At 44.3% G+C, this 16,760-nt stretch overlaps 1 protein-coding gene across 6 annotated transcripts in view; it reads right to left on the bottom strand.

Annotated features, from left to right (window-relative positions):
- Nucleotides 1-13,605: 13,605 nt before the first annotated feature.
- HIVEP2 (HIVEP zinc finger 2) overlaps nucleotides 13,606-16,760 on the bottom strand; it is a 134,865-nt gene continuing 131,710 nt past the window's right edge. For all 6 annotated transcript variants that reach the window (XM_038175826.2, XM_072035959.1, XM_072035958.1 and 3 more), the window contains one exon: nucleotides 13,606-16,159. In XM_038175826.2, the coding sequence (XP_038031754.2) occupies nucleotides 15,341-16,159 (819 nt within the window). In that variant the 3' untranslated portion in view covers nucleotides 13,606-15,340. The remainder of the gene's footprint in view (nucleotides 16,160-16,760) is intronic.

The raw sequence follows: 16,760 nt of genomic DNA, 5'->3' as shown, positions 1-16,760 counted from the left end.
CCTAGCTATCCAGAGATTATTGCTCAAACTTAAGCAGTCCATTTTCCAAGTTTTCATAATTTCCCCAGATTTGAACAGTTGCACAACTCCACATCATATTCTGCACCTGAGACTAACTGAAGGCTTCTTTTGGTTCCTTTATTCTCCAGTACTGCCCTGCATGACCCATCTCACTGCAGTCATGTCACATTTGAGCCAGCACGCTCATTCCTGTACAATTCCCAGGTGTTACTGTATCTCAATTCTCAAATTCTCATTCTACTTTTAGTATACCTCATGTGTCCCATGTTTGCCCATTGTACAAGGGTATGGTTCCCTAAAGTGGCTGAGTGGCGCCCCACTAAACTCTTGGATGTTCAAACAGCTTCAGCCCCACAAAAGTCCTATTATGACCTATTTGTTTTTAATACACCTAACTGATCCATTTACTTCAAGTTTCTGTATCATTACCAATTTCCATAACTTTACCAAGCAAATGTAGTGCTTTCTGAAAGTCTTCAAAAATATCACAGTCCAGTTTTGCATCCTCCCTTCCCTCATGTTTATTCAACAGAAAGCTGCACTTGTCAAGCTTGTGACGATGGACTGCTGTCTGAGCAGGGGCTCCTTTCACTTCCATTGAACTACTACTGGGATTCATCAATGCATTGCTCACACTGTGGAGCCTCTCTCACCTTCTTCTCACACCCTCTGCTCTGAAAGACAAATCTAGCTCAATACTTACTAGCTATCCAGAGGCTATTTATCCTGGAAACCCTTGCTAAAATAAAGGTATGATCTCTTTCTTGTGCACATGCATGCACTCCCTCATTCTCTCCAAAGGCTGCAAGCATTAGCGGAGACCTGGCCCCTTGGGAGAGGTTTTCCTGTGATGACAAGTATCTCACTCCCTGGAGGAGATCAGCAGCTACATATAATTGTTTTAAGTCGAGTGTATCTAGTGTGCACATCGGTCTCATCATGTCTGGAGCTGCTGTTGCAACATCTGGCACAGTGCACCTTGTCAGCCACACGAGAGATCAAGTCAGCTGCAGTACAGAATCCTTGCATGTCTTCAGCCTTTGGGGGGTAAAAAAAGAGTCCAGACACTTTACCTGTCTCAGGGGTTAGCAAAGAAGTAAATCTTCCCCCTAGCACTGTTTCCTCAAGGTTAAGACTCCCCCCCCCCAAAAAAAAAAACAAACCAAAACAAAAAAACCTACCTATTCCTGGGGTTCAAACAGAGTTCCTAGAGTTTCACTTTTTCCAGAGTTTTACAGGAGAAGCAAACCTACTGGTTTATGTATTAAGTCACCAAGAACACAGATAATATATGTAACCCCATGCGTGCAAAAAAAAAATGAGGAGATGCATGAACATATTTTTTCTTGTTTGTTGTTAGTTTTGTGTTTTTGTTGTTGTTGTTGTTTTGTTTGTTTGTTTTTTGGGGGTCGGTATGGTGGTGGGTTTTTTTGTTGTTTTTTTTTTCCCATATTTACTTGAATTTCAAGGACAAACATCTTCATGGAACGGCTTTTGTCCCTTGCCCCTTGGTTCATCCACCCCCTTGGACATCCCTGGTAATTCATGTGCATTCAACAGTGCTGGGAGTTTCCTGTCTGAAGGATTTCCTCCTGCAGGCTGTTCCTCAGCAGTATAAACTGACTGAGGTTTAAAATTATTCAAGAGGGTACATTCTCTGTCCTCTGTCAGATCAGATCTGATTCACCCTATCTGATGACGACAGTACCCTTGCCAGGTGACAGCATTGCCAAACCAAGTTAGCACTGATGAACCAGTTTGACTTGATGGGATTGCAATAGTATCACTAATTATTGTTGCAAACTCTGTGCCAGGTCCTCCTAGGAACGTTAGTCCAAGCCAGAGGGAGAACACAAAGATCAGCCTTCTGATAAAATAGAGCTTTCTGTATCATACAAGTGTACAGGATCTATAGCCCATTAACTGTTCTTAGACAGGTTCCCCAAATCACCATGTCCACCATCTCCCTCCAGCATAACAAAATATTACAGTATTTATTATCTTGTATGTCCTGACTAATTTATCTCACTTGTCTCACTATAGTGCAGTGGATATTAATGTACCACAAATCAAGTGAAATATTCTAAAGAAAGGTTTGGATGTTTATGTCCTTTTCAACAGTAAATTTCTCTATCAGGAACTCTGAATACACCCAAAGCTTCCAAAATGCAACTCGCCCCAAATTAGAAGTTGGTTTCAAACCTTGTACCTGTCCCATTCTCAGAAGCAACCAGCCCCCTACATGCATCTGTTTCCTAGAATTCCTCTCTGCAAGTTTGGGTACTTAGGACCTGCTGCAATTTCATTGTTTCTGTGTGGGACTGATATTTGAACAGGGACATCATAAAAAATAACATAATAGGAACATAACCTTGTACAAGAAGAGATCCTTCTAGCATTTCTAGTTGTTGTTGTGTTTATTATCATTCCCCCCTCTTGCAGTGATCAGCTTGCACTTTAAAAAGACCACTGTCCTGTCCCTGACATTTGAGAAACTGAGCTTTGCCCTTTGTTCCTATCCTTCCTCTGGCCTGGGTGTTTGTAGCCTGGAGCTGACCCCCTCCAGGCTTCCCTGAATGGCCTTCAGATTTGTATGCTGATGTGAACAAACACTCCAAAGCTTGCATTTTTTCCTGCACTTTATTGCCAGCTGCCAGCAAACCATCACTAAGCTTGAGCCAAAGGATAACCATGAAAAATTGCACCTGTGAAGCAACAGGAAAGTGCTTCATGATTTTCCCTCCATTGACTTAACAAACCCAGCTTTCAGCTCAGCAGCCCAAGGTAACTGAGAGAAAATGTTTTTTCATTCAAACAATAAAATCCAATTTGCCCAGTCAGACTGCCAGAGCTCTATAAGCCTGTGCAATTGCATGCTCCCTCTCACCTGCGCCTGTCAGCAAGTAGCTTGCTTCTCAGTGTGGGTGCTGAATTTTTCTGTGTCTAGTCTGTGTAACATAGCGGATATTTTTGTGGGATTATTTTTGTATCATCTCTCATCCTAATGCTTCAGGCTGCTCTACAATCATTAGAAAATTTAAGCTTTCTGTGACACTGAGCTTGCAACACTGAGAGTTACGATAGCAGCCGTCATCACAATATTATATTTGGTGAGATGGAAACAAATAGATTTTAAGTGACTTTCTGACAAGGAAAGTCACGAGAATAAAACTGTATAGAGTTAGCTGAAGCCATGTGTAGCATAAGGAAAGATATATTTGCTCCACACAAGTACAGATATGGTTTTGGTTTCCATTAATAAGTTTTGTACACACCTGAGAACCTCAGAAAGTCAAAGCAAAACTCAGTTCAAGGCAGCTTTTTTTCACCAGCTGCTCATCAAAAATCATGCACAATTAGGAGCCAAATACTCTGAATTACATCAAGAAAGTTCTGTTACAGGATTTCCACCAGCATATACGAGGCACTCTGGAGAGCTGCACAGGAGTTAAGTGCTCCCAAGCCCTCCATGGGCTCATGTCTCCTGCAGAGCCAGGAAGCACGCTCAGCAAGGAAATTTGGCCTCCAGCATATGGTGGAGGGTTATCTAACCCCAGAGCATGGAAACAACCACCAGGTTTCCTGCACTATAGAAATAGGGTTACCCATTCCACTGCCACAAATGTTGTGCTTGGAAGGATGCACTGTCTGAAACAAAATCTTGGCCAAAGAGGCAGACAAAATCTTTGACTGAAAGAGCATACAAGGCATAGACCATACAATGATTTTAAATAAGTCAATGGGGCCTCCCTGGCTGTGTAAAGTTAAGCATATACCTCCAGCTTAGTAGGACCAACCCCCCTGAAATTTCTCTCTGTGGGAGTTTGGTACAGAGACACATTTTTTCCATCCTCTCAGCCTTTTCTTCTTATGGAGCATTCGCACACAAAACCTCCCACAGCTCTTCCTGAGGTAGGAAGCTTTTGGAGGGCATGCTGCAAAGCTTGTTTTTTACTTCACAACATTCAAAGCAAGTACTATTAATGCACAGAAAGTAAACCCTTTCCCCCAGGAGCTGGGAGCTCCTTTTCTGGCACTCCCAGCTCTTAGCAAGCTCCATGCATTAGTCACAAGCATGAACTCCCCAACCCCCAGCCCAACCAGGGTGCATTTAATGCTACATAGCACAGCCCTTATTCATGTTAATAAACACCCGCTCACTTAAGTAATCCCATTGATGTCATCAGCATGAGCAAGAATTGCAAAATCTAGCTGCCTTTAAGTAGCACTGTGTGGTATAGGGGAGGGTTGTTTTTTTTTTTTCTTTTCTTTCACAGGCATAAACGTTATCCATCAAGATGGCACAACCTGTCTAGTCATCCAACTGATCTCTTGATTCCCCACCAAGGTGACAGATTCGGGTTCACCCCAGAGGCCATACAGTCTTCTTCACCTTCCCAGAGGACTTCTGTGCATGCAAAGCAACAGCCTTAGTAGCAACTCTCCCCTTATCCTCAGTCCCTGGTATCACCTTCAAAATTACTGACAGCCAAGTCTCCTCTATCAATAGAATCCCAGACATCAGCATAAACCAGGTGCAAAAGAAGGAAATAACATTCCAACTCAGATATGCAATCTGAATTCCTAAAATGCAAAGGGTTGCATGTATGGTGTAATGCAAGCCCTGGGAGGTAGTGTTTGCCTGTAGTTCGACTTTTCACTCAGATAAGGAGGGAGGAAGCATACCTCCAAGTTATGAGCTGAGCTGGTTTCCCCTATTCAGCTGAGCCAGGCTGCTCATATGTCAGAGTAACTGGGCAGGAGCTTAAACAACAAAAGGAGAGACTGGAGCTGGTGTGACTACGTGGCTGGACATTTTGGGTGGGCTATGGCCACGGAATGCAAAGGTATTTCTGCTGAGAGAGCCAGGTGACATATTAAGCTTTGTAGACCAAACGACGTCAGATGCTGTGAGATCTGATAACCACTTAATTAATACAGTAGTCTTTTTCTAAGTATACAAAAAGCTTGTCACGAAAAGGGCAGTGTTTCAAGCTGTGCTTCAAGTGCTGAGCTTCCCAGGTGAAGGACGTGAGCAAAGCCCCAGGCAGCTCTTGTACTTCCTGCTGGAAAAGGCCACTGCACAAAGAGGCTGTCTCACAAGATCTCCAAGGACCTTGCCCACCGCCCATCTCCTGTCAGGAGATGCAGCAGGGCTGAGCCATGTGAGAGCCTTCACCTGTGCAAACCCCCCACAGCAGAGGATCCTTGGCAAAGGATTCGGGGAGAGCCGGGGCGAGGAGGATGCCTGCCGCGGTGCACTGCCTTCCAGCAGGGTTCATTCACACTGTGATTTTGCTCTGGTGTCCACCACCGGGTAGAACTGATCTATAGCCTAACCTACAGCCTAATGCTTACACCTGCACTGCTTGCATTAAGTGGTTTGTGTCATTGTTCAAGAGTATATGACCATTTCCCTCTACTGTGTAAGACACTGTTTCCTTTGCAACTAGGGCTACCTAGGCTTTGCCCCACAGAGATCTCCAGCGTATCTGTCTTAACTCTGTAAGAGGGGATTTTATGTGGGAAGGAATGGGATCTTGCTGACTTAATCTTTGCCAAAGTTCTTGACATCCGTCCTTGGAAACAGGCAGTGAAGGGCTGGAGGAGTTAGTAGAGACACACAACAGGAAGGGGATAAATCACAGACACAAGGCTCTGGTGGAAAGAAAATGGTACCTATGGCTCAAGAGCCAAACTCTTAGAAACATGTGGGCCTCTGTACTGAAAGCACACATATTCTGTGGGTATGCAAGGCAACAATGAGTGCACATACATGTACATGCAGCTTTTACTGTGGTTGCAGAAGGCCCTTTACTAGCAGTCACGCCAGCAGCCTCTGGGCAAAGAGCTGGCAGCCCTACTAATGGTGCACAAATGCCCACAGCCTGCTCACAGCCTCTGCCATTCACTGCTCCCGTCTCCCTGTTTACCCGTTGCCTCACTACAGGCTGCTGGAGCTCTTGGCAGAAGATGATCCCTGACAGCTCCTCCACCCGTGGTGATTGTCATTCTCCTGGCACCCTGGCCGGCCTGTGTGTCTGCAGGCACACACACGCAGGCCATCTTCACAGATAGGCGCAGGGTGTGGTGGTGAGGCGTCCACGGGGTTTCTCCCCATGCAAGGACACGTTCCTGCCAGCCTGCATTTCCACAGGGAGCGGAGAGCAAGATGAAGGCCAGCCCTGTGTGTCAGAAGCAGCCCTGAAGGCCACTTGGGGTCTTCAGGGAGCCAGGAGTCTATGCTTGCGTAGGCCCACTTTAAGATATGTACTCAAACCAGGAGAGAAACATCTCTGGAAGTCCTGTTTTAATAAGTCACAAGGACAAAATAACTTGTGTAAGGTATTAACCAGCAACAGGAGCAGAGTGAGTGGACCTATGCCATCTAAGGGCTTTGAAACAGGCAGTCCGTGCTGGAAAAAAACTGCTCACTAATATGCACATGTAAATTTTTCACAACGAGGTGGAAACATCAGAAATAACAATATCGGCATCTGCCTGAGGACAGTTGCTACCTTCTCATAACTATATTTTTTTGCATCTGGTTCCATTTATGACTCATACTTCCCAAACAAGCCATATGTTGCTGCAGAAGGCCTTTAACTTTGCTCGATTCGTATTGAGCTGTACTCCTGGCTGTCAGCCAAGTAAATGTAATAAAACCACTTTTTCCATCAAAAATAAAAATGAAATCCCATTTGCAGTGAGATTTAATTAGCAGCCAGTAAGTCATTTTGGTGTTGAAAGCATGCACACTCATGTTTTGTTATAGCCTGATTTGCACCTTCAAACTCCATTGTAGCATTTCAGGCGTTACAGCACAGAAAGGCCTCCTCTCCCTTCCCCCTATTCCTTTTGCTGCAGACTCTGTAGTGTTTGAAATATGGTGAATTTTTGGAAAATGTCACACCCTCTGAGTTCTTCTCTTTGGATGTCACATTTTGCATCACCTATTTAGAACATTGTGACATTGATGATTTTAACACCCCGAACACCAAGCTGACAACAGTAATTTCTGCCGAAATAGGCAGTCTATCAAGAAACTTGTGTATAAAATCAGGAGCTGGCATTCCATTAAAGCAGAATACAGATGACTAAATCATCGTCACTGCTGATGTTTCTGAAACTAACAGGCCAAAAGGGGGGGTGGGGGGGGTGGGGAGAGAGAGATTTATCCTACCCTTTAAAAATGGTTAGAGACTTGCTTCTTCAATGCCCTTTTTAATTTAGTGAAATTCTCAGGTAGTCTGCATTGTGACAACATATTTTTGGTTCCTGCCCCATGTTCCCCCAGAGAATGGGTAATGTTTGGCACTGTTGGCATTATTTCAAATATCTTAATTTTAAGAAAAACAGCAAACCAAATTGTCAGAGGGTTTAGATTGTCCCCTTTCCTGGAAAATCAGACTGCAGGAGCCAGGAAACTTTGCGAGCTCCAGGACACAGCATTTCCAAGTTCTCCTCGTGGGACACCAACCTGCCAGCAGAGCCTGAGCAGCATGTCCCCCAGGAGCAGCCGCCCTGGAGCCCCCCACCAGCTCCCTCCTCACAATGCCCTGACCCACAGGCCTGCCCAGCCAGTGGTACCCCACCAGTGGCTCTCCTGGCACCATCAGAGCCAGCGCACAGCTGCGCGGTAGCAGCTAGAGAGCAAGCCCAGCCAAAGCTTAGGCTGCTCAAAGCAGTATTAACTCTCCCTTGGACTTCAACATGGAAATCCAGCGGGTTAGCACAGGGCAGCGCTCTAGACGGTGGCTGATCCTTCACTCTTACAGCCTGGCTGCAATCCAGCACTGCAGAGAGACAGCAAAAATGTTTGGTGGGATCCTGTGGAGTGGGGGCAACACAGCGGGGGTGTTATTCCCCTCAGCTTCCCACTGCTGCCTGTGTTAAGTGATGGAGCAGGCAGCCAGGCTCTGCTTACAGCATCAGCCAGCCCTCTCCGCCCCCCACCCTGAGAGATCAGCTGGATCCGAATCCCTTCTGCTCACAGTAGGACGATAGGAAATACAGATGGAAAAAACTATTAGCCTATTTAGCTCATCTTCTGCCAGAGAAAGACAGCTTCCCTCAGCACACCATGCCTTTGCCTCACTTCTTTTTTTTTTTTCTTTTTTAGTTAAAAGCCCCTCTCTACTGACTGTCCAAACAAAACTTCTGAAAGATTTAAGATGAGTCCAAGATGTCTCTCTGCACCAGTCCCACATTTAACTGTTAAAATGTAATAATGAAATATGAAATGGAGAGGAAAAACTTTGTCACAAAACTGGTCAAATTCTCCACTTTATCATTTTCATTTTTCCTGGCAGCAAAATGGAGCAGGCTATTTGAGCCATGAAAATTTCTCGTTATTTCATTCATTTGTTTGTTGCTTTTTTTTTCTTTCTTTCTTTCTGGCTAAATATGGATGTTGTGGAGGGAAGGAAGATTGTGAGAAATAACAAATGGAACTGAAGTGCCAGACGTCATTAAGTTAGTCATTAAGAAGTTTCTAAGGGCCAGATTTTCCAGCATGCCCAGAATCCAGCAGTTTCTGCCGAGAACAAGTGCTCAGCACTTTTGAAAAATCTGACCACTTCATATGAGTGCCTCCATGAAACACCCCAGCTCTTCAGCAAACCTGGCTTGTGAAATATTTACCCTTTTGAAATAACCCATTGGAGATCACGAGTGTATATCTCTTTAGGAAGAATAAGCACACAAGTCGTCCCCTAAGCCTTGCAGACTAGAAGATCTCCCTGCTCAGAGGGCCAGTGCTAATACACCTGGAGGTTTCAGGACACCAGCACTCAGGATATGGAGAGACCAGCACCCTCCACAGCCTGGAGCTGCATCCCCGGCCCCTTGCCCTGGCAGAGTGCAGCTGAGGCAGGCAAAGACCTTCGTTTCTCTGGGAGCAGATGGGAGCGAAAGAAGTTGAACCGGCAAAGCGCCAAATGTTCTGACATCCCTGCAACTTTAGCAGCAAGATTTCTCATCACCTCATGGAAACAAGCCTTCAGAGACTGAATCTCCTGCTGTTAAAATGAATGTGGAAACTCCATTAGTTTCTATGGCATAGTGTCAGCCTCTTCTTATATTCTGGCAGGGTAGAGGGAAAGGAAACGCTGTTCTCTAGCCCAGAGCCGGAGCTGCCTCCACCTTGCTGGGTGTTCGTGGGGCTGTGTGTGCCGCCATACATATTCATACTGACTGCTTGCTTAGCAATACTCCTGTCAGTTATGAGATGTCACTCATCAGGAAAGAATGCGAAAAGGCAGTTTATGTGGTAATACTGTTTTTGTTTTTGATCAGGCCTGCTGCTGATCAAGCTCCCTTCCTCCTGTCAGCTTCGGAATGAATATTCATACAATGCAGAAAAACAGGGAAACGCACTAGAGCAGAAATTTTTACTGCTTTTCAAAAGCACTTTTTTTTTTTTTATTTTTCTTTCACCAGCCTGCAAGCAGTCAAGCTTGTGCAGGTTATTTAAATGTTTGACTGGACCTCAGAGGTGTTAGGTGTGCTAAGTCCTTCGGCTGCTCTGCAGCAGAGATGTACTGGTAGCACTGGAGCTAGCTTGATGAGCCTTGGCTGAGGAGCTTGCCTCTAGCTTTGATGTGAGTGGAGAGGATTATACAACTTACAGCAATGCACGACACAACAGGAGGTCATTCTTGTTCCTTAAGCTGCAGGGAAAATGACACCAAGGCATGATGTGCAGCTAGGTGCCAGCACGGAGAACCAGCAGTCCCTGAATGCCATTTCATCCTTTATGGGGATTTCAGTGGTTCATGGTCACTGCAGGGGGTTGATCCCAGCAAGGGGTTTAATCCATCCCAGCCTCCTCAGGGGTCCAGCTCAAGATCATCTTGTATAAAGAAGACAGAGACATTATGTCTTGTTTAAATTCAATCATGTGTAGTGTATGCCTATAAAACTCCACACATATAAACCATATGTGCAGGACACCTCTATACTCACAAATGAAAGAAACTCTTAAATGAAGTTTTTCTCCCCAAACACAATCATTTGGAAAAATAAATAAATAAATAAATAAATAAATAAAATTGATTTAAATAATAATAATAATAAAAAAACACAACACACTTCTGTACACACAACAAATTAACTGTAGGCATCACAGATAGTCAAAATCTAAGTGTTTCACAGGGAAAGCTGTTTCCCACATTCCTGGTGATATTGGGGGTTGCCTAATCCAGTTAAAAGCAGGTATATTAAAGATTGCAGAAACACAAGTGACAGATGTAGCATATGTAAAGACCCCAAGAATAATTGCAGAACAAGTCAAACTACCCAGAAATTTCACCTTAAATTGAGCCTACAGTAAGCATGTGTTCAGAGTCCATGTTAGCATGTGTGTACTGTATTGAGAAAAGGGCACAGGGACATCATCACAGTAATAAACTTAATTAGTATACAGACCGCTGATTTTTTTCATGCAGGCAATTTAACTCAAAAAAAAAAAAAAAAAAAAAAAGTGGCTAGACTAAAATATATAATGTGCTGTGTAGGTTTTGCATTGAATATCCTGAATTTACTTTAGGGACATTCTTTAGAGAATATCGATTGGGATTTTCAGAGGTGGCTAAATGACTTAAAAGGATAAGTCCCATTGACTTGTTCCACTGTGCAAGGTATTAAATCAATAAGGCTTGTTCTCTCTGAGCTATTTAGGGCAAAAACCAATAAAGGAGTCAAGCATTGCAGCACCTAACTTTTGAGGGCTTGGTCATCACTCTGAAGCACAGTGCTGTAATGTAAGCCTGTCATCTGGCCTCCATTGGGTGTGGGAGAGTCAGCCACCTCAGAGAGCAGCTGGGTGCTAAGCAAGAAGCATATTTGATACCACGCTTTAGAAGCTGTTCAGGTAGCCACAGGCAGGAACATGCATGAGCTCCAGTCCCTGTCCTTCAAAGTCTCTGCCATGCCGCTCTAGTCACTGGCCTTCCCGGTGATTCCTTCCCACTGAGCAGGCCATATATTTACATACACTTCTCCAAACAACTTTTTGTCTTGGGGAGCGTACACTACAGTCTTGCTGAGCCAATCAGTCTTGAATTTTTTGCTTTGCAGTAGCAGAATTTCAACAGGAAATCAAAGACTCTCCTACTCCTTGTGGGGGTACTTAGGGCTCTCCCAAGAGACTGAACTAATAGACTACCAAAGGAGAGGTTTATAGACAGAAATGTATTTTTAGATACCCAGGGAAGGGGACTAAGTCATTAAGCTAATCTGTAAGAGGTGGTGACTGCACTTGTCATAAGTGCAATTCAACAGAGAGACTCATTTCATCATATGCGAGGTATTTCCAAAGACCCACTTCAGCAGGGCAGGTCCCTTGGAGGATCTAGGCCAAGAAATGTGTAGTTTCTGGTGTCTAGGTCGGTCTGGGAGGAGAACAGGCCTCCAGCAGTTCTGAGAAGAGAAGTTCAGCTCATGCCCAAAAGCAGAACTCAAGAAACCAGCCTCAAGCAAGGTGGCACCTCCTAAGGTTAGGTGTCACTGGAGTTAAATGGGAGCCGACCCCAGCATTCTTGGACTGAAATTTGTGTAACTAAGTAGCTTGAATCCCCTTTGGGCCTGCTTCAGCTGTGTCCTTTATTGGTACTAATTCTTACCCACATCTGGCAATGTGTCCGACAACAGGGAAGTTCGCACAATGGCATTTAACATGCGATAGAGTAGCTACCCATAGCTGGAATCTAAAGTTTCATAAGAGCGTTGTGCAGGCAGCTATGTGAGACCGATATGCTCTGTTTTGCTGACGCAAATAAATCCTGAAGTGACTCTGGTGACAGTATTCTGAGAGAATTGAATAAAGAGAGCTTGCCAGAGCATCTGTATCTCCCTTGTGCTTTACAGAAGAGACATATGGATCTTCACAGCAAATTATAACCTCCTTGAACAATGTAATAGGTAATTATATTCCCAACTTAGAAATTCCATAGCATATTGCATATAAAAAATCCCCATTAGGTTCTGCAGTTTTCTAATGTGCCCTGTTAAACCTCCTGTGTTCATCCCATTTAAAAACACGGAACTTTTACAGCAGGGATCTCAAAGTCACTCTTCTTGTTCCCATCCCCCTGTTAAGCACAGAGGCTAGCCATGAAGAATTAACTGGCTGCTGAGGATGAGAAGAGGCTGTTGCATGAAAGAGCCAACAGGTCACTGCCAGCTGCAGTGGTACCAACCACGTTTGGGAACTGGGCCTTGGGGAACTAAGAGCCAGATAATCACAGCACTCATGAAACTCTCATCAGGCCTCTGTGCACCCACTGTAGCAAGTATTTTTGAGGAACCCTCACCCCAGCACCCTCGGAAGAGCTACCAGCACAGGCAGCCCCAGCAGGAGGCCATGAAGTGGTATTACTACAGCACTGAGCCAGAGTCTCCAGGCCTGAGGAAAGGTGTGTTAGCTCAGCACAGCGGCACACAAGTGCAGCCCCACACCTTCGTTACTGCTGATGGCTCAGAGCAGGCAAAACACTCAACTATCAATTACTGTGCTGACTTTGTCGGTTCTGAAAGCTGCTTGTGCCTGTGAAATCTTTGTCGGACTTGTTTGCCTTCCTCCTCCACATCCCTTCTAACGCGTGAAAAGTAGTCATAATCAATGCTGAGGACTTGCATGAGAATGTTTTTTTTTTTTTTTTTCTAAAGCATTGTATAAACATTAACTCATTAAGGAAATACAATTAAGATTATAAATACCTGAAACCTCTTTAGGGTTGCTCCATTCTAACCCCAAAATATCACATGTAATTTCAGTGATATTTGCTCAATGATTACAAAAAAAAAAAAAAAAAAAGTCCCAAGGCTGAAAAGGTGGATGGTAAATTGCAGCTGCAAATTAATTAAAATAATCAGACAAGCCAGCAGTTACTGCCACAGTAAGGGGGTTGCTTATAAAGGCAATGTTAATAGAACATTTACCATCAGGGGGTTAGCTTGGTTCCTTTTTAATAAAATATCTGTGATTACCTGATTAGCTGATCACTGTGCAGAGCATTCTGTTCTTAATACAGCCATGAAGCCAAGGAGAAGAGAGGTTTTTATCAGATAAGACTTGTTTATTTAAAATGTATAATTGACTTTTTTTTTTTTAATGGAAGCACAATCCAACAAGCTGCTCGCCTCCAACTACAGACACTGCTTCTCTCTCCAGCCTGAGATGAGCCAGCTTTCTTGCATGCACTTAATCTTGGTAGGGTTACCATAACAATCTGAAATAAAGGTAAGAACACCCCAGTGGAGATAAGAAACTAATCTTTAATGGTTATAGCTGGTCACAGTCCATTATGGTGTTAGGCTAGCTGTATGCCATAGTGTTAGAATTATGACAACATACCAGTTCTGTGGTTCTGTCCCCACATGGTATTATTGGAGAAATAAACTGGTTTAGTCTGATAATATCTCATGAGGCCAAAATGCGATCCACAATTTAGCTGCTACTCACACTCTTAAGGGTGCTCCTTGTGCAGGAAAGCAGCACTTGTGAACAAAAGCTTCTGACAATGTACTGGAACGCCAATAAACTTGGAAAATGCAAAGAACACATGAAAACTAGACACCTCATGCATGTAACTGTATATTTATTTCTTTTTAAAGAACACTCCTTAAATGTATTGTAAGTCAATATACAAACTTGGTTTCACAGAATTATAATCCACTAAATAGCACAAAATATAATCCAGATTGTTGGTTTCTTTCATGTGTATGTGTGTGTGTGAGTGTGTGTGTGTGTGAGAGTGTGTGTGCACACGCACGCATGCTGCTGGTGGTAGTGGTAACCCACCACAGATGTTCAAACACAAGCCTGGGCTCCTACTGACTTTCCTCTGGATCAAACCTTACACAGATGGAGACCCTGCTCTGGAAGACTGTGACTTTCTGGCCCATGAATCCTGCTCCTTGAAGATGCCAGGGCGGTGGTGCTGTCTGCTTAGCTGGAAGGGCCATCATGCTCCTCCATCCACAGGACGGGGAGCCTCCCCTACGGCTGACTCAGGTGTCGCAGTGGGGAGTGACCAGCTGCTGGTGTTCAGGTGTGAGGAAATGTCATTTTTCCCCCTCCGAGTCCCTTGCTCACACTCCGGGGCACCTCTGCGTGAAACCTAAGCTCCACGCTCAGCTTGGGCAGAGGCACCGCGGATGCTCGCAAGCTGGGGACTGCTGGGGCTCAGTGTGGTGCCGCTTGTCCAGCTCCTCACCCAGTCCCATGCGGCCGTAGGGGCCTTGCCACCCTGTTTTTGGAGAGGGAGGAGCAGGTGAAGTCGTGGCCTGATGGCCTGCCTGCCTTGGAGCCAGTGGTGCCCCCACTCAGCGCCTGCACGGCACGGCCGACCTGGCGTGTGCGGGTGAGTTACGCAGCCGGCACCAGTGATGCACTTGTACATATCTACATGGGGTGGAATGTTTTCCCATAGCTTTTTAAAGGAGTATCTAGATCAACATGTTCACATAAGACCAAATACTTTTAATATATTTATAACTGTTTTATAAAGCTTTGAAAAAACTCACAATAGCACATTGTTTTACTTTAATGCTTTACGGTACTATCAGTTTAAAATCACAATCAGCACTTAAGTTATAGTCAATCCAGCAAACAAGAGACAAAAAAAAATTACAAGAGTTAAGAACTGACTGATACATCCTTTATCTTTTTTTTTTTTAACTAATGCATAAGTGCAGAATAAGATAAGATACTCTAGTTTAAATATCTTGTTTTACAATATACATTTTGTTCTAATTACGCAACAGTAAATCCCATGCTTCACATAGAAAAGCAATCCACAACATTAAGAAAAAAATTTACAATTTATGAAACAAAGTAAATAAATATTAGTATTACAGAATCAGAGCTGTACATAAAAGCTGTTCAGTTTTAATCATATAAAAATATGTTTTAGTGCAACCTCACATATATTGATGCTGTTTTGCTTTACATCATTTAGATCCAAGTGTCCAAAAAAGGAAAGAAATTACATTTATTACAAAGCAGATACACAAATTCTAAAATATGTACAAATTACTGCTAAAAAAATGCTTATAAGAATATAAGCAAAGTAAAGAAAAGGCACAAACATCTGTACAATTTAAAAGTACCAGACCCAATAAGAATTTCAAATTTAATTTTGGTCAGGCTCATGATGACTTGTTATTTTATCTAATTCTTTTGATATAACAAAAGTATATATAATAGCAAACTACTGTAACTTAGAACAGGCATGCTGTAAAGTTGAATACTTCTTCTATCTCTAGAAAAAAAGGTGGGGTAAATGTATGGGTGAAAGTCTCCATGCATCTCAGATCAATGTGGCTTGCTCTTCTCAGACGACGGATCTTTTCTTTCCTGTGTGCTTGATGGGGGCTCATTCCTGCTGTGAAAGCCCATCTGTCGGACGTCCACAAAGCTCTTGTTGTAAAAGGTGGGATGGGCTAGCGCAGTCTGTGATGTACCAAAACTGTCCTGTTCACCACCGTGCAAGTCAGGATGGGTGGCTGAGGCACAGGTCTGGCCTGGCTCAGATCCACTAAAGTGTTTAATGCTAAAATGTGCACTTTCTGAGGGTTTCTGGTGAGGCTCGGAAGGCCTCTGTGGCTGCTCTGCCCCATGCAGAGCGGCTTCTTCTGTGGCGATTCGCAGAGAGGCTATGGCTTTCGTACAAGTCTGTATGTTCTCCTCCTGCTCCCCCTCTGTTGCTATGACACTGTCCTCTGAAGTGCTCTGTGTCAGCAACAGCAACGGAGAGGAGGGTGCACTGGAGGGAGCGGTCGGGTGCAAGCTGTGCGGAGAGGTACGCTTCTCGTGGTGCTTCGAAACACCGTATGACTCTTTCGTGAGGATTTCTGCAGGTCCTCTTTGCTTCTCCTCAGAGCCCTCCCTCTGCAGGGCAAGAGTGGACGGAGGATGTAAACCTGAAAGGGCCACAGGTACTGAATGGACCATCTGAATACCCCCAATAGGCATCATGGGGATGGGTGCTCGGATTTGTTGCTGGGAGTGTAGTGGAAGGTGGCTGAAGACGTAGTCATTCGGACCTTCGGGGAATGGGCTAGACCCGTGGTGCTCCATAGTTCCTTTTTCTCCATATACGCTGAAGTAAGGCCCCTGAGACAATCCCCTCCTCTGTAACCAGAAAAACAAAAGAAACATCAGCGCTGCCACTAGCAAAATTCTTGTCACACTGCCAAACCACCTATCTGCTTTCCTGTGCAACATAGCCTCCTGTTCACACAGCACCTTTCATCCAGATGGATCCCAAAGCGTCTGGAAAACTCCACTAATTGCTTATCCAAACAACATAGGAGGTTTTGCTTAGCTCAGCCCTGCAGGGCTCTTGCCTCTGAGGTGAAATGCAGCAGCTAGTTAAGTGTTCAGCAATACAATGCAGCAATTTAGGTCAGGAAGTGAAGAGTATTATATTCAACTGAAACTGCAGAGAGAATTTGGGGTAGATAGAGTTTCATTCCCCAGGAGAAATTTGGCCAGGATATCCATCTTACCCTCTGTTTTGGTAAACTGTGCAAACTGTGCTGGTATTGGCAGTCTGCATTGGGTATCTCTCTCTTTTCTGTAGAGAAATGCACATCTGAATGTTCCCTGTTTGCCACCAGTACGGGAAGAATCTGACTGCACGTACCCAAGTTCTTTCTGTGGAAAAGTCCTGCTCTGAAGCCCAAGGGAAAGGACTTCATCCTCCTACCCCCACTATTAAGCTTTGCCCATC

This window comes from Anas platyrhynchos, chromosome 3 (genome assembly GCF_047663525.1).
Source record: "Anas platyrhynchos isolate ZD024472 breed Pekin duck chromosome 3, IASCAAS_PekinDuck_T2T, whole genome shotgun sequence".
In the NCBI taxonomy this organism is placed as follows: domain Eukaryota; kingdom Metazoa; phylum Chordata; class Aves; order Anseriformes; family Anatidae; genus Anas; species Anas platyrhynchos.
The sequence above is the reverse complement of the archived record's forward strand: the minus strand, read 5'-3'. Positions and strand labels throughout refer to the sequence as shown.